The 17,430-nt window shown below is 55.7% G+C and overlaps 3 protein-coding genes across 3 annotated transcripts; all 3 read left to right on the top strand.

Moving 5' to 3' along the window:
* The first annotated feature begins 889 nt into the window (after positions 1-889).
* Positions 890-6,783, top strand: STING1 (stimulator of interferon response cGAMP interactor 1). Its single transcript, XM_037398558.1, is given in 7 exon segments — positions 890-1,128; positions 1,466-1,710; positions 2,113-2,281; positions 3,148-3,256; positions 3,414-3,652; positions 5,264-5,450; positions 6,308-6,783. Coding segments are annotated over 6 exon segments (1,143 nt in total). The 5' UTR covers positions 890-1,128; the 3' UTR covers positions 6,502-6,783.
* Positions 6,784-14,226: 7,443 nt separating this feature from the next.
* Positions 14,227-15,374, top strand: LOC119152780 (SLC35A4 upstream open reading frame protein-like). Its single transcript, XM_037398445.1, has 3 exons — positions 14,227-14,313; positions 14,443-14,541; positions 14,672-15,374. The coding sequence occupies exons 1-3, from the start codon at positions 14,299-14,301 to the stop codon at positions 14,867-14,869; spliced, it is 312 nt and encodes a 103-aa protein (XP_037254342.1). The 5' UTR covers positions 14,227-14,298; the 3' UTR covers positions 14,870-15,374.
* Positions 15,375-15,433: 59 nt separating this feature from the next.
* Positions 15,434-17,201, top strand: SLC35A4 (solute carrier family 35 member A4). Its single transcript, XM_037398444.1, has one exon. It carries the CDS (start codon positions 15,454-15,456, stop codon positions 16,399-16,401), a length of 948 nt encoding a protein of 315 aa, XP_037254341.1. The 5' UTR covers positions 15,434-15,453; the 3' UTR covers positions 16,402-17,201.
* The last annotated feature ends 229 nt before the right edge of the window (positions 17,202-17,430 follow it).

Below are 17,430 nucleotides of genomic sequence, written 5' to 3'. Positions count from 1 at the left end.
GATGTGCCCTTTGTAAGTCCCTGCTGGCTGTTCCCTGCTTGTCCTTCAGGTGCTTGACAGTGGTTGCTGGGAGGATTTGCTCCATCATTTTCCCAGGGACAGAGGTGACACTGGGCAGGCTGTAGTTCACCAAGCCCTCCTTCTTCCCCTGCTGGAAGCTGTGTGATGTTTGCCTTCTCCCACAAACCAGGAACTTCCCGACTGCTACAATCTTCCAAAATTATGAGAGAAGAGCCTTGCTGTGGCTCCAGCCACCTCCCCCAGCATCTTCATGTGCATCCCACCCGGACCCATGGGCTTGGGTATGTGTAGCCTAAGACAATCTTCCCCCAGGGTGGGTAATACCTCACTGCTGCACTCTGCTGCTAGGACAAGGGCCCTGCAAGGCTTGAGGGCAAACCTCAGCAATAACAAGAGAGTCAAAGAAAGCTTTGACTACCTTGGTGGCTCTGGCTCTGTGGTCACTAGGACCAGGGCTCTGAGAGGCTCGAGGGCCTCACTGGCCAGCAAAAGCCCAGCTGCAGGAAGTCGCTGCTGTGTTGCCAGTGCCCATGGGCACTGCCTCCTGAGCCAGCATCTCCCAGAGCTGCATGGGGTGGGGGGATCCACAGTGCTGTGAGTCACCCTCTTTGCTAGAAGGAATTGCTTCTGTTTTGCCCCTGGAAAACTGCTGCAATTAAAAAATTAAATCTCAATATATTCTGGTTTCCTTCCTCATTCCAGCTCGACTCCACCCCACTATGACCTGAAGATACCTTGGGGCTTTCCAAGGGTGTGAGCTCATGGATGTTGAAACCTGCCACGTCCACCCACTACTGCCCAGTGCCTGGATTTCCTGTGGGCTGAGAGACCTCATGGGTGCCCTGTGTGGGAGGGCTTTAGTGCCTTCTGCAAGCCGCCTGCAGCTTTGATAGCTACTTTCATTTTCATTTTTGTTTTCCTTGGTGCTGGGAACTGTGCCGCTCCATCCGTGGCACAAAAAGCCTATGCAGTGCAGAGGCTCCAGTCTCTGTCTGTGGCAGCAGCCTCCAAAAAGAGCTGTGGCTGCCTGGGCTGGGGCGCAGAGCCCATTAACCGCAGCGCAGGAGACCCAGGCAGCATCCAGTCTCACAGCTGGTAACTGCTCTGGTGAGTACGGCAGGAAAAGCGATGGCCCTGTGGCTGCAGAGCAGCGGGGCTGGCGTACGGTTGACATCGATTTGGGGATGGGGTGGCCAGCCAGGCTCTGTCTTGCCAAGCCCATTTGGGCACGGGGGGCAGCCCGGAGGTGGCCTGGGCAGCACACAAGGATGCCACCTCAGAAGTGGCTGCATTTCAGGAACTTGCAAAGGAGTGGCTCTGTTGTGTGCTTTGGGGTGCTCAGTGAGCACTGTGTGTGCATGTGTGCCCCACTTCTCCACTCCCTACTGTGCTGCTGTGGTCTCTGGGGACAATAGCTGCTGCTGACCCACTCTCTCTGCCACAGATGTGTCAAGAATCACGGCAGCCAAGCCACTCCACTGCCTTGCTCATCCCCAAGGCCCAGGGAAGGCGAGCGCAGTGTGCCATGTACCTGCTCCTGGCCCTGAATGCCACAGTGCTGTACCTTGCTGAGGAGCCCCTTGTGCCCACCACCCGTGTCTTCACCTTCCACTTTGTGGCTCTGGAGATCAAGGAGCTGCTCAAGGGCACCTGCTACCTGGCTGAGGAGATTTTTCACCTCCAGTCCAGGTGAGCTAGAGCGGTGGTGGCTGTCTCTCTGGCTCCTGGGACCACCCTGGGGACAAGGACACAGCAACCTCTGGGTGTTGGGGGGGGGGGGGGGCAGGGATCTGCTCCTTTTCTCTACTCCCACACCTGTCCTCTGCGGCACAGGGTGTTGGAGACAGCCTCCCCTTGCTGTCCAGGGTGACTTTGTATCTGCTCCCCTCTGATGTCCATGGGTGCTGCAAGAGACCCAAGTCCTCTCCTGGCTGAGGGCACCCAGGGTGCACTGAGCAGGGTCCCACAGAGCTCCCTGGCTCTGTACTGCTCTAGAAAGTCAGTGGCACTGGAAGGGAGGTGGGCTGACCAGTGCCCTGTGGGCTGGTCAGCCTTTCGCTTGTCTCCCTCTCCCATCCAGGTACCGCGGAGCCTCTGGAGGGCCCTGAGTGCCTGCCTTCCCCTGCACTGGCATGGGCCCATGCTGCTCATCTGTGGCTCAGCCTGCATGGCTCTTCTCGATGGAGACGGGCAGCAGCTCAGCCTCCACTTCAGCCTGGCCGGCCTGTACCATCTCCTTGTCCTTGCTCTGGGGCTCCATGTAAGACACCAACACCTCTAACCTGGCCAGCTTCCTGAGGAGCACTTCAGCCCTGGGCACGTGGCCCGGCTTTGCACGGCCCCTGCAGTACAGCCATCCACACGCAGCCCTGCAGCGGGAGAAATGCTCTCCTTAGCTCAGCCCTGAAGAGCTGATCTCCTCAGCCCCACATTGCCACACTCGGCAGGAGGGCCAGGCTGCCTTTTAATGAGCACAGCCACCCTGGGGTTCTGGCAGCAGCCCCGCCACAGCCAGAGCCCCGCTGACACAAAAACCAGCTATTTTTAAATCTGTCAGCCAGGCTGATGCTTGAGGGAAAAGGGTAGCCTATGCGGTCTACAAAGGGTTAATTATCAGGCGTGCTGTGGGAGGCAGAGCCAAGCTCTAGGTACCTCTGCAACACTGGAAGGGCTCTGCTTTACCCCAGCAGAGCTGGAAGGGGAGAGGGGTCATGCAGGCTTTGGGGAGGGCAGCCATCAGGTGCCTCTGGGGACTGAACACCCATTTCCATATAAGTGAACACACAGAGCCACTGGTGACCCTGGAAATTCCACCATCAGGTGCAGAGATGTCTCCTCCCACATGTTTGCAGCGCTGGGCAGATGCACAAGTTGCACAGGGACATGCAATCCCAAAGGAGGGTGCAGCCAGAGAAGTGCCTAGCTTGCCCCAGCATCAGCTTCCTTATCCACAGGAGCCCTGCTGCCTGACACGGTGGTGTGAGGGGGCAGCAGCAGGGCTGCTCACTGTCCAGATCTCTTCAGAGAGGGCAGCTGCTCTGCAGTCCCTGTAGAGAACTGACTGCTGCAGAAGAGCCCAGGTGGCTGCTTTCATCCCCACTGGTCTGTCTTTCCTTCCCTCTGCAGAAGTCCTCAGCAGTGGAAATGTCTGAGATGTCTGAGAGGTCCAAGCAGAATGTTGCTCATGGGCTTGCCTGGTTTTATTACGTTGGGTACCTAAAAATAGTCCTGCCACATACGTAGCTGCTCCCCTGCATTATCGTGCCTACAGCTAGAAATAGCTCCTAATAACAATCCTCCCACTTTTACAGTGTTTGCAGGGAAATGGGGAGCAAGGTAGAAAGCATCTCTACTCACGCCAGGCACCTCTGCCCAATGCTGTCTTCCACCAGGGGTGAAAGAGTCAATGGAGGAATTCAACAAGGCCAACTGCAACATGCCAGCATGCAGGAAGACCTGGAAGCTCCACATATTGGTCCCTCTGAGCTGTGAAATCTATGATGACCTGGAGAAAGCTGACAGCAATATCCAGTACCTGACAGACCTCACTGAAACCACCCTGACCCGAGCTGGCACCAAGAACTGGGTCTACAAACACAGCCTCTACACAGTCAGGGATGAAGACAACAAGGTATACTGAGTGCAGAGTCAGAGGAGCAGTTGGCATGCCTCAGCCCAAAGGTCTTCCCGGCCTCACACCCTGGCCGAGAAGTGGCCATAAGGGCAGGACAGTGTCCCTTCTGTGAGACACTCCCAGCTTACAGCAGGCTTCCACGAGATGGAGAGGTCCTATTCGTGGCAGCCAACTGCACCCCTTCCTCTTAGCTGCCTCCTCCCAGGCTCAGCCCTTGCAGGGATGCTGGGCTCACTTAACCGCTCCTGGAGTCGATTTAAGTCCAGAAAACAGCAGAAAACTCAGCAGAAAAACAAAGCATATGTGGGGTACAAGACCTTCCCATCACTTCCCATGAGACAAGTGAATATTTCCTTCTGTTGGGAAGAGGTGCTTGAAAATGTCTGTGTGTCACTATATAAATTGACTCTTGCATTCCCCCAGTCACCTCTTCTCTGGGCTGATGAGCCCTAAATCTCTCCATCTCACATTGCATTCATCTCCTTCCACATCTCCAGACAGATGGGCTCCTGCCCCTGCACCCTTGGAGGAGGGAACACACTGGTCCTGCCAACACGGCTGTGGAAGAAGGCATCAGCAGAGCAATGCTTCTCACCTGGATCCGCCTAATTTGCCTTTTGATGGTGGCTTAGGGCTGAGCCGCTGCTTTTAAAGCCCTGTCTACAGGGACTCCAGAGACTCTTTCCTGGCCCTGCTCCTGGGGAAGTACAGTCAGCATCAGGTTTTTCCCACTACGATGCATGCACTGATGCTGTGTTTCACCTGCCAGTCTCCTGCTGAGTCACTCACCACCAAGTGAGCTCCGGCAGCTCTGCAACCTGGACCCGTCCAGACCCCCTGCATCTTATCAGTAAAATCTGTCCCTCAGCTTGCTGCCCAGTTGCTAGTGAACACGTGCATGGCAGCGATGCCAGCTCCCGTCCTTGGCATCTGCTCTGGGTCATTGTGGCAACTGCCTGCCAAGGCCGGTAGCTCTTCCTGCTGCTCCACATTTACCCAGGGATCCCATCCCTCTTCCTGTTAATACACTTTAGCAAGCTTTCCAGTTTACCCAGTATAAGACTTACTGGCAACACTGCTCCTCCTTGGAATTTTTAAGGACTTAACAAATCCCTCATTTGTTTGATCAGCCTCCTCCTAGCTATGCGTTCATCTTGCCAGCGTTTATCCTCTTCTCTGTTCCACTGCCCATAAGAATGCTCAGATTCCCCTTGTCTAGCAGAAAAGCCACCAAGGTGTGATCAGACACCGGCAAGGTGTGTCTCCATAGGAGACCAAATTCCATAGAGAAAATTACCCCCAGGTGGGGCGCTGGCAAAGCCTGGGGCCCCACAGGGGGAAAGCAGCTCCCCGAGCCCACCCGGCACACGGGGCACGGCTGTACTGGCCAGTGCTGCTGCTCCTTTCCTGCTCAACACAGCGTGGGGGGGTGCTGGTGCCAGAACTGGTGCTCCTGTCCTGGTGGCCTAGCACAAGGCACCAGTGCAGGGCAGGCCAAGGAGCCACCAACGGGTCCTGAGGGCTCTGCCCAGTGCCAGGGTTCCCCAGCAGCCCTTTGCCGGGTGTTCAGCCCTCCTGCCCCCATGTCTTTTACTTCCATCCCTGCAGCTCTGGCACTGCGCAGTGGAGTATGCCACCCCACGGTAGACCCTCTACGCCATGTCCCAGGATGAGTGTGCTGCCTTCAGCCGGGAGGACCGCCTGGAGCAGGCCAAGCTTTTCTACAGGACCTTGGAGGAGATCCTGAAAGGCTCCAAGGAGTGTGCGGGTGCCTACCAGCTCATTGCATACAAGGGTGAGTGAGGAGGACAAGAGGGTAGCATGGCAGCTGTACACTCCCAGCTTCTTGAGTGGCCTCAGATCAGGGCAAATGAGGGGAAGTCAGCAGGATCTGTGCAGCACTTGGCTGATATGCCCACTCAGATGGCCATGGGGGTCCCTGCTGCAGCGGAAGGGGCTGCCTCCTGACACAGAAGGACCTTTTGCTGTGCGTCTCAGAGGAGCAGGGAGGATGCTAGCAGAGGTGGTCTCTGTTGAAGTCTCCAAAGGCACTTCAGACAAGCAGTCTTCCACATGGGCAGCCAGAATGCTCCCTTCAGGGATTAAGTATAACGATGGGCTTTCCAGGGGAAGCAACAGCTCCCTTTGTGGCTGGGGCTGCCAAGTCTCCCCAGCAGTGGGATGGGGGTACAGGTGTGTGCTGGCTCAGTGGCATTCCTCCTGATGGGATGGGAAGGAGCGAGGCTTTCCCTTCTTCCCATCTTCCTTTCATTTCCCTTCTCCTCACCTCCACCAGAGCAGCAGGGCTTGAAAACAGCTTGCTGATGCTTGCCAAAATGAATCTCATTGTTTTACAGAGGAAATTCAGTGCTCTCCCTGATGGGGAGAAGCATTTCTATCCATTGAGGTAGTTCTCATCACAACAAGCACTGCTGGGAACCCAGCACATAGTGCCTGTATTTTACTCTCCTTCCTGCACTGTGTGCTTTAATTTCTTTCTTATGGCATGCTGAAGGGGGGAAGAACGAACCATATTTTGACTTCTTGGGAAATTCTGCATAATTTGGGGCATCTCCCAGAGTTTTCTTCCTGCCCAGACCCCTGCCTCAGGCCGGACCAGTGAAGGTGGGTTTTATCTGTGTTCTGTTCCAGAGTCAGGAGAAGCAGAGACCCACTTCTTGTCCAGAGAGATCCTCTGGCACCGCCAGCAGCAGCGTCACGAGGAATATGCTGTGTAAAAGGGAAACCACCTGCATGCTGCATCCACGACCCTCAGCTCAACAGAGCTCAGCCTCCAGATAAGTGAGCCAGACCTGCCGCAGCCTCTGTGAAGTGACTGCTTCTAAAGCACCAGCACTGCCCAGCCCTGCACCTCCACCCCCGAGGTGCTCCAGACCCCTTCACCAAGCCCCCTCCTCCTGCAGCAGCAATCCCCAACCTCCAGCAGGAACTGCCCATCAAAACCTCCTGTGCATTATATTTACTGGTAAAGCAGCTGACTCAAACCACAGTCCTGTGACATGCTTCCCATTTTCTTTGTCATGTATATCAAATATTAACCAGTGGGTATCTGGGTTCTTTTTATCTGCTTCAATTTATGTCATATAAAGCATCTTCCTCTGGGGCAAGTTGCATTATCCTGAATCTTGGGCACGATGTGCTGTCTGCCCTTGGACATCCTGTGGTGTTGGATGGGGCTTTGGAAATCCCAGCCACAACTTTGTATGTGTGTGCTTGGTCCAACGCACCCAGACAGTGTGGCCTGACTAACCCAGTGGCTTCTGCAGGCACAAGGAGTGTGTGCAGGACCTCCAGGGTACCCTCCAGCCTGATGGACCCACTGTACAGTCATACACAAACATCCTCACTTTCCAACCATTTGGGATGCAGAGGTGGAAGGAGAGGTCAGGCCTGGGCATTCAGTGGTCCCACACCGCAAGAAACCTCCCCGCCTTTGCTCCATCCGGTAATTTCACACTGAGAGCCACCTGCGTTGCCTGCTGATGCCCTTCATGCTCACATTCCTCCCAGGCACTCTGCAGAAGTGTTTCTCCAGCCCCAAAGAACGTGCCAGACTGCCTGCACCTCTGAGAAAGGGGCAGGGAGCAGTCCTGGGACAACTTGCATGGGGTTTTCAACACAAGACATCACATGCTGGGCTGCTCAGCCCTCCATGCCTGGGGGTGAGGTACCCCCAGCCAGCCCAGCAAGCCAGGCCCTTCCTGCCTACTTGGGCCCCTTGCGGTCAGGCAGAAGCAGGGCAGAGGATGTGCAGCGAGTCTGCTCAGCATGGCTCGGAGATGTATGATTTCTTGGCTCTGCCCACCTACCTGCTCCTCCAGGATCTGCCTGGAGATGCCTAGGCTGAAAAAGAGGCCGTTCCCGGGCCAGCCCAATGCCTGGGCACCCCACACAAGGCCACACTTGCTGAAGAGACCCAGCTTTCAAGAGGATGGAACCTGCTTCCAAGGGGCTGCCAGGGCCAAGGAAGTGGCTAAGGAATACAGTCCCTTTGGTGGGCTGCTGCCAGGAGCCTTCCCAGCCAGGAAGGCAGCAAAAACCCAAAGGTGCCCTGTATGACCTGGGCCAGCCACAGGGCCAGCAAGCCAGCCAATCCCTCAGGCAACCCAGCATGAGTGACACAGTGTGTGCCATGGGGCAGGATGGTGACCACAGGGCTTGTTGCTTGCCAGGTTACCAGAGACTGTGGCAGAGCTTTGCTGTGGTGCAGCTCGGCATGGCCAACCCAGACGACAGCACTGCTTCAGCCTTATTTGTTCCACAGGGAACTCCCTGGGCTCATCTCAGAAGCCCAGCCACACCACCCAGTAACCCCCTCTGAGTGGAAGAAGAAAAATCTGGGCATACTGTTTTGAACAGTGGGATGAAAGCTTGGCTGACTGCAGTTTCTGTTGGAAGGAAGGCAGTCTGGAAAACCCTCACCCTATAGTCAGCCACCACAGGCCACCAGTGGCTCAGCCACGTGAAGCCTGCGGAGCCCAGTGCTCCCCAGCCACCCAAGGAGACCCGACAGCTCAGCTGGCACACTGAGGCACAGACAGCCTATGACCCAGCTCCTCAACCACCTTTTGAAGCCTCTGGGATTCAAAAGGCCCTGAGGACCTGCTCAGACGCCCAGGCAATATGCAGCCCAGGGCCAGCCAGCACCCAGATGTCCTTCCTCTCACACAGTGCCAATGTAGCAAGGCTCCAGGGATGCCTGAGAGGCCTGTAGGACAGCATTTGCTGGCCCTCACGGGCTGGTACCACTCTCCTGGACTGGAAATGCTCTCTGTGATGAGACCTTCTGCCCTCAGTGTGACCTGAGTAAAGAGGGATCAGCTATAGCTTATTCCTCTCATTTAACTAAAGTCACTCATGAAACAGCTCCAGTTCCTTGTGTCTCTCCCAAGCTTTCCTTCCCAGCATAAAATTGTTGTTACGTGGCAAAGCACCCCAGGGCAAGTATCAGGGCTCCATCTTTTGTGTATATGGAGAACAGAGTGGGAAATGCCTCTCCCCAGCTCTAGCCCAGCAGGCTTTCAGAGATTTGGCTGTACATTTGTCCCGCTGGGACTGGGAGTTGGAACCCATTTCGGGATTCAGTAAAACCTTAATCTGCAGCCTAATCTCTGAGTACTGCATCTGCACAAAAGACAAAAACAGTAGATGAAAGGGCTGTTAAGGGAGGGTTTGTGACAGCAAAGGCCACTACAAAGAGCCAACTCCTCTCAGGCTGCTGGTTTGCAGAGGTGTCAGGGCTCTTTGCTGAGGCCTCCAGGATGTGCTGAGTGCCTGGTGCTGCACTGGCTAGAGCAGGGAGAGCTGTGCTGCTGTAGGTGAGGGACCTCCTGCTCATGGTAGGAGATGCATACCCCTGGGTGCAGGGAGCCAAGCACTGCGCCCGAGGGATCTGGCCCTGGGGCACGGGCAAGTGGATGTGGCTCCTGATCACCCACCTCGTGCTTTGGAGCAGTGTTCCCAAGGGCACCGAGCAAACACTGCAGGCACTGCTGAGATTCAAGGTAAATGTATGGCATCAGGGCTGAGCTCAGCAATATGGAACAGCCAGAAGCAGCTGCATGAGCAGCAAAGCCAATTCCGCTGTAGTCCCTGAGGGCTTCCGCCTCCAAATCCACCGGAGATCCTCATGGGGCACAAACACCTCCTTCCTGGCCCCCTGCTCCCTTCCCATGTGAGTCCTTCTTATCTTGCCCATCACCACCTTCACTCAGGTTTGGCTGAAGAAGGCTGATAAGTTCAGCTTATATTAGCACTGGACAAGTAGAAAGACCGGCACAAACCCAGTGGAAACCTGACAGCACAGCCTTGTTCCAGCAGAAACCGTGCTGCCAGCCAAAGGCTTAACTCCTGCCACTGGTCAAGGGCAGAGCCAGGGCCGAGCAAACAGCAAGGTGAAAGCCTTTGCTAGCAGAGTGAAATCCAGGCAGAGCTGAATCAGAGGCAGGAAAGTCAAGCCTCAGAACAAGTTGAAGCTTGTCACCCAAGCTAGCAAACAGGATAACCAGATTCCCCTTGAGGTCCCCCAACAGCACACATAAGCTCAGTTTTTGCACTAACTGCAGCATCCTACATTAGACGTGACTTAGGTCTCTCCAGCTTCTGGGGCAATTGAAGGTGCCGCAGGGTGTCAGCAGCACAGGTGCAGCCTGGCCCACTGCTGGCATGCACCAGCAGGGCAGTGGCATCCTTCCCGCAGCCCCATGCCCACTGCCATGAGCGGGCAAATGCCCTGGATGTCCCTGGCCATCACACAGTGCTCAGGCACAGCCTTGCTTCAGCAATGCTCCAGTGCCACGGCTGCCAGCAGGAGCCAGGGGTGTGCAAGTGACACGGGCACTACCCCAATCTGGAGCCCAGTGTGCAGGGACCGCCGGGCCCATGAGGGGTGATAAGCAGATTTAAAGGGCATCTTCAACACGTGCCCCTGGAGCACAAGCTGTGGGGGACAGCAGCATGGCCCCAAGCTGACCATCACATGTGTGACGCCTGACACAGTGCTACAACCCCCAGCTATTGCTCACCGCTAAGGCAAGCACAGAGCCACAGAGGGCACCCTTAGCAGTGAGAGGTGGCACTGCTCTTGCCCTACCTTTCCTTCCCTCCACTGCTCCTCCACTCAGGGAAGATGTAAGGGATGAGGAGCTGAGCTTTGCAGCCAGCTCTGCAGTGGGATTGATGGGTCCCAGACCTCAAAGAGCTAAAAACAAAGCTAGCCACAGCCATCAGTCCCATCAGCAGCAGGGTGGTCTTGCTGAACATTTTTCCCCAACACTCAGACTGCTCCAGAGCCTGAGAAGCTCTCCCCTGCCCTCAGGATGTAGCAGAGGCGTTAGGGAGCAGCATATCCATATGTGAGCCACAGAGAGCAGCAATGCCACCATACCTCAGTAAGGTGAGCTGAGCAGGTCCAAGGTCCATCACCATGCAGTGACAATGAGGTAGGTCCAAGCTCAAGCAGGGAGGTAGGTTCACAGTCAGGGTCCAGGTGAGCAAGGCAGAGAGCCAGCCACAGCATGGCTGTGCCCTCCCTCCAACCAGGCCTGAGGCCAGGGCTGAGCTGGGATGTAGCAAGAAGGAGGCTTCTCACAGCAGTTCCTCACACCTCAGCTCTCTGCCCATCAGCTTTTGTTAGTGCCATTTGGATGTAAATAAGCCCAGCTCCTGTTCATTGCAACTACAGACCTAGCCAGGTCAGCGGTCCTTTCTGAGGCACACATTGGTCTTTTCTCCTTCCGAGTGACCAGAAAACACTATCACTGCCTGTAGTGATGCATCCATCCTGCTTCATACAGCAGACATTTTTTGACCTCAGGGTGGCTGGTATGTGAGTTGTCTCAAAGACCCACTGCAGAGCAGGTGCTTGGGCTTTTGCCATGAACTTAGAAAAACTGATCTTCAGTTCTTCTGCGTGAGATGCATGTGCCTGTTACAACAGTGTCTTTACCCCTGCTCTTGTACATCTTCTCCTTTACCTGGAATGAAAAGACACCAGTGCAGTCTGACGCACTGCACAAATACAGCAATTGTCTGGGTCAGATGGATGGGGAGGATGGAGAGAGTGCTCCCAAATTCTAGCCTTTTGGTTTAGGAATTCTTTTTATGGAACTTGCATTTCTATTACAGCCCAAAATCTCTCTGGATGGATGCGTATATCACTGTACTGGAAGTCCCAGAAATTTTCAGGCTGACTTCAGCTACATGGACCAATATTTAAAGAAGAGAATGGAGCTGAAAGCTGCCTTGCCTTTGCTAGGTTTAGGATGAGAAATGTTTTTGGCTTAGGAGCCATTTCCATCCCACAGGGGCATGGTGGATGGCAGAAGTCAGCAGGAGTGCTGGGCACTCACCACCAGCCTGGCATCAGGCACATGAGCATCCTTTGGGAGGACAAACACATTGCCCATGAGGCTGCAGTCTGCCAAAAGCAGGGCAGCAGCTCTAAGGAGCTGCCTTTCCCAGGTGTTCTTTGGTGGTTTTTTTTGGATCCTACCTCTTTTGCACATAACTCCCTGCTGATGCTGACATCTTTGTGACTCTGGGTTTAAGGCTAAAGGAGAGTTCCTCTGTTATACTGCTGCATTTTGGGGTTGAGAGGTTAGTGTCTATATCATTACCAAAAGCCTGTCCCTGTAAATGACAGTGGCAGCAGGCACCATCATTCAGCTCATCGGAAGCTTGACAAGAGCTAGAAAGATTTACCAGGACTTACTTTTATTTGTATCTGTAAATCTTGTATCCATGTAATTCCCAAAGAGCAAGTCAGTCCGGTTAACTGTGCAGAATACTTTGAGCATGATGATGCTTTACAACAGACTTGTGCAACGGTGGTCACTTCATGAGGCTGAACTAAACCAAATTATCGGCAAACAGGCGTGCATGCCAGCCAGGCAGGGTTGCGTGCCTCAATGGAGAAAAATCCGCACATGGCCTTGCTGCAGAAAAGTGCTTGTGAGGTTGGCACTTTCCCGAGGAAATAGCTACAGCTGAGCAGCAACGACTGTTCAATAGTGCTACGCTGCCCTCAAGTGTTGCTTTTTAGCACCATTCACATTTACGAAGCCAGCCTGCACTTCCCAAGTTTTGTGGTTGTGCTCCAAGACAGACCCTTGCAATCACACCAATTATTTTTTTTTCCTTTCATGCAGTAAAACACCTGCTTGAAAGTGGGCTTGTTTGAAGTGACTGAGGAAAACGGCAGGTTCACGAAGTTCACACTTATCTATGGTTAAATCTTGGCATCCTGCAAAGCAAGGAAACCAGTGACGGTGGGATGCTCACATCTCTTACTTAAACTGGCTATTAATTAACTGCCTCTGCTTCATGCTGCACCTGCTACTGACTGCACAGTCCCTTTCATTTCCTCTTCTCAGTGGGAGCAGTATAATATAAATGGGGAATGTGTCTAAATTAATTTTGAGAGCCAGCAGCCCAACAGCCCAGAAGCCTTCACAGGGCTGTCTTGATGCTCTTGCACGCTTCCTGTATTAGTGCACAGCTCTGAAAATTCACACCTAAAGGTGCAGCATCCATGGGGGTACCATGTACATAAAACCCAACATCCCAATTTTTAACAAAATTGTTACCCAAGCATCTGAAACATGCATTTGTCACAATTCCTGCGGAGTGGCAAGTCCCAGCAGCCTGGGGGCACAGCTGGGCCCTGCCAGCCTTGACAGTGCTTCCTCTGAACCGCAGCTCTGGACTTTCTCTCTCACTCAACTGCCTTCACTCCATGTGGTTCCCTGGCATTTTTCTTTACATATCCCCTCTTCTGACAGCAGCCCCTGCCCACAAGCAGATGACAGCATCTTTGGGAGGCTGTAGGTAGAGGCAAACAGACCAGCAAGGGATTCCCTCAGCCACAGCCCTGTACAACTTGCTGTCACCTCAGCTAGCTTCTGAGCTATGCTGAAAAGCCACAGCAAAGCACTCACAGGCATGAAGCACAAGGGCAGAGGAAGACTAAAGTTTCCATCATCAGGGACCCCCCATTGCTTCCCTCTTCAGCTCAGGAAGCAGGAACAAATGAAAGGCAGTGGCCCTACAGCTGGGCTCAGCCCGCTCCTGGCCCTCTGTGCAGCAGATAAAATGTTCCTGCAGCAACCTCTGCTTGCCAGAACTGTCCCTGTAGGGCTCACAGAAGGCTGTTCCCACACCGTGCTGCAGCTTGTCCCCAGGGCAGCAGCATCCCATCATCACTTCTTTCTTGCACCCCTCACAGGCCCCGCCCCCGCTCATCTTCTGCTGCTCCCTCCTCAGACCTGAACAAACTCAGCGTCAGGGTATGTCGTTCCCACTAGGGTGTGACTGGCACCCCAAGGCAGAGCTTTGCCTGGGTGGGGAAAAGGGGCAGGTGGGGTAATCAGAAGTGCAACAATACGTGGGGCTGCCCCAGTGCCGCAGCCAAACCCCAGCACCACGGCAGCACCCCCTGGGACAGAACCAAGGGAGCTCCCAAACACCGAGCCCAGCTCAGGCAAGTCACTGGGGTCCCCTCTGCCAGCCTGCTGGCCCAGGGCAAGGAGCACACCCTGTGCTGGCCAGGGCGAGCGCCAGCCCGACCCACAGGCCCTGGCAGCGGGGGTCACGTGGAGCGATCCCTCTGAGAACGGGCATGCATGTGCACACCCACCCAGGCCGAAGGCCCCTATGCCCCAGCTAGGCCAGGCCACGCACCCCCTGCGCCTCCCACCTGCTGCTCAGGGCACAGCTGGGCCACAGGCACAAGCAGCTGCCCCCAGCCCCACTCCAGGGCCACTGAGGCCGTTCCCTCCCGCGCACACGGGGCCCAGCGATGCCCTTGGGGTCTCCTTCCCCAGCACCAGGCACCACTCCGTGGGGCAACATTAGCAGCAGACAGAGCCACCCCACACGGCGGGAAGGCAGCCGGGCCCTGAGGAGCCCAGACCGCGGCCGTGAAGCTCGGGGAGCTCTCGCTGCTCTGCGAGACCCGGGAGCGGCCCGGGGGCCAGGGCCGGGCCTCGGGAGGAAGGCGGCAGCCCCCACCGTGATGGCGGCAACCCACCCGCCCCCGCCCCGCCTCAAGATGGCGGCGGTGAGGGGTGCGGCAGTGTCAGGTGACCGCCCACCGCCCAATCAGCGGCGCCTGCGCGGCGAAGATGGCGGACGATAAGGTGAGCGGGGCAGCGGGGCAGCGGCGCGGCGGGAGGGGCTGGGCCAGGGGCTGAGGGGGCGCCGGGTGGGTCCCCGGTGCCGGGGTGCTGCCGAGGCGAGACCGGGCGCAGCTTGCGTGTCTTCCCCAGGACCCGCTGCCCAAGCTGAAGGACCTCGCCTTCCTGAAGGACCAGCTGGAGAGCTTGCAGCGCAGGGTAGAGGACGAGGTCCACGCTGGTGTGGGGCAGGTAACGCGCGGCTCCTGCCGCTCGGCCCGGCCCCCCGGCGTGAGGGGGCTCGGTAAAACCCCCCGCGCTGTGCGTGCCCCGCACAGGCCCGCCCTGCCCAGCAGCCTCCTCACTCTGCTCTTCTCCTCAGGATGGTTCCCTGCTGGCCTCGCCCTTTCTCAAAGGCTTCCTGGCGGGCTACCTGGTAGCCAGACTTCGCTTCTCGGCTGTCCTGGGATTTGTGGCTGGGACCTGCACCGGGATATACGCTGCTCAGAACTACAGCGTTCCCAATGTTGAAAAGACAGTCCGGGACTATTTCAATTCACTGAAAAAGGGTCGGGACTAGTGAAAAGCCCTTTGGCAGCAGCGATTGTAGGAATGGCACTCCTTAGTTACAGGTGCGGAAGTTCCTAGGGCTTTCAGAGGCACGTCACGTACAGCGTTCTTTTCCACTGGAAAAGGGCTTTACACCACTTCGTTGTGAGACACCAGTGGGTCTGGTTATGGGTATTTATTAGAGCATCGTGGCAGTGGATTACTCTGATAACTCACAGTGGCTTGGAAGCGCTGGTGGCTGACAGTTTGCCAGCTGCCTTTTCCCCTCATCTCTCTCCCTGTGCCGCTGCAGACTGAAAGGACATGCCTGGGACATGCCATCATGCTCACCACCTGTACGCCCTTCCGCCAAGTGCGTGCTTTGCCTTAGGAACATGCTTTGTGTGGCTTCCTGGGGAGGCTTGTAGTTCTCTTCCTAATGAAAGACAAAACCATTCTCTTCTGCAGCATCATAAATGTAGCAGGTGACATCCTGTTTTAATCAGGCTCATTAAATTCATGGTATTTGGTCTCTTCTTGAATGTTCTAGGGTGCAAGTCTGTCTGGCTTCCTCTGCACTGATAGCAGCTCACCCTTGCTGGCTACTGCCTGAAAATGGTGATGTTTGGTAATGCTGCTGGCTCTACAAACTGGGTGCTGCGGAGGGGGCTGTGGGGACTGATGCTGGTCGCATCCATAGCCATATATGGCTCTCATGCTCCCCTCCTGACCCGATGCAAGGTGGACGGGAGGATCCCCTTCAGCTCCACGTCTGTTGTGGTTCTCGTTGAGCTGACAAAGCTGGTGTTCTCCCTCGTGTTCCTGCTGACCTGGGACCGGGAGCTGCTAGGAGTTACTGTGTCATGGCACCATGTTGCCCCCTTCGCCCTCTCTGCCCTGCTCTATGCTGCCAACAACAACCTGGTGGTTCATATGCAGCTCTTCATGGATCCCAGCACCTACCAGATCTTGAGTAACTTAAAGATCGTCAGTACTGCGCTCCTCTACAGTCTTTTCCTGCGACAAAGACTGAGCATGCGCAAATGGCTGGCTCTTTTCCTGCTGGTGGCTGCTGGGGTGAGCTACAGCTGTGGTGGCCTGCAGGATCCTGGCAGCCCCTCCAAGATGCAGCTGCACATCACGCTGGTGGGTTTGCTGCTGATCTTGGTGTACTGCCTGATATCGGGCTTGTCAGCTGTCTACACGGAAGCCATCCTGAAAACCCAGGCACTGCCTCTCAGCCTTCAGAACCTCTTCCTTTACTTCTTTGGGGTCCTACTCAACTTAATCGGCTACTTCTGGAGCAGCACAGAGGGCAGTTTCTTGGAGGGCTTTTCCTCCTGGGTGCTGGTGATTGTGGTCAGCCAGGCCTTGAACGGTTTGATCATGTCCGTGGTTATGAAGCACAGCAGTAACATCACCAGGCTCTTCGTGATCTCCTGCTCTATCCTGGTCAATGCCCTCCTGTCTGTCACCCTCTTCAATCTGCAGCTCACCCTCCTCTTCTTCGTTGCTGTCTCATGCATTGGCCTTGCTGTTCACTTGTACTATGGGGTGACGTAGCTGCTGCCTTCCTGCCCCTGCATGCTCCAGGGCAGCCTTTACTTGTTCCTCAGGGGTGTTTAGTGTTTGTGCTGGGGCTGGTGTTAGAAGCAGGGTGGTGCCCAGGCCACCGGCCTCCCCACACTGGTGTTCATGGGGAACCATTACTGGTGGGTGCACGCACAACTAGCAGGGACCTCCCAAAGGAGGAGGGCTGAGGAGGGGGGTGCCCTGGCCCTGTTTCCAGGGGGTAAGCTGGGCCCTGCCCCAGCCCAGCCAGGCTTTGTGCCCAGTCTCAAGGGTGGGTCCTGAGCCCCTTGTTCATATGGCGTGTTACATTCTCAGGCTGTTTCCCCCCTCTTCCCCACACCAGAGTGCACCTGCTCTTGTGGCTGTAAATGCTCCAGCAGCAGTTAGCTCCACTGTGCTACAGGCTCATCTGTGTGCAGGCAGCCTTGCATTGGTCTGACACCTTTTTGGCTCTTGTGGATGGTGCTTCCCCCCACTGTCTGCACGAGGCCAGGTGCTGCCGCCTGGAGACCCTCGCACTGTGTCCAGGACTCTCTCCCACCTCTGCAGTTTTCCAGCCCTCTCCTTGCTGCAGCCTCTGGCTGAAGGGCTACTGTCTTCAGGCTCCGTTTCCCCTTCTTGGGCATGGTGTCATTGCCCTGTGTGGAGCAGATGGGGAATGGGGGGATGTGGGAACTGTTTCAGTGGGAAATGGCACCCAGATTTGTACTGATGCTGAGCTGGTGAGCTCCTGGCAGACAGAAGTCACTGCTGGTTCTGGCCAGGGTTATTAAAGTTACGGTTCAACAGCATGTGTGTGTGTCTGTCCTCCCTGCAGGAAGGCATCTGTTGCACTTGACAGAGGTTTGGGGGCCAGGGGCACATCTGAGACTGACAACACATATTGGTGAGAGGCACCTGCTTTATTCCACATGGCAGCAGCTGGGGGCCACCAGCCCTCCCACTGTGCCTACCTTGCTGCTCCTGCAGGGCTGTACCTGAGCCTATGCTCCTGCAGGCAGGTGCCCAGCAGCAGAGCGT

This window comes from Falco rusticolus, chromosome 8, assembly GCF_015220075.1.
Source record: "Falco rusticolus isolate bFalRus1 chromosome 8, bFalRus1.pri, whole genome shotgun sequence".
Classification (NCBI taxonomy): domain Eukaryota; kingdom Metazoa; phylum Chordata; class Aves; order Falconiformes; family Falconidae; genus Falco; species Falco rusticolus.
This window is presented reverse-complemented; position numbering and strand designations above follow the sequence as displayed.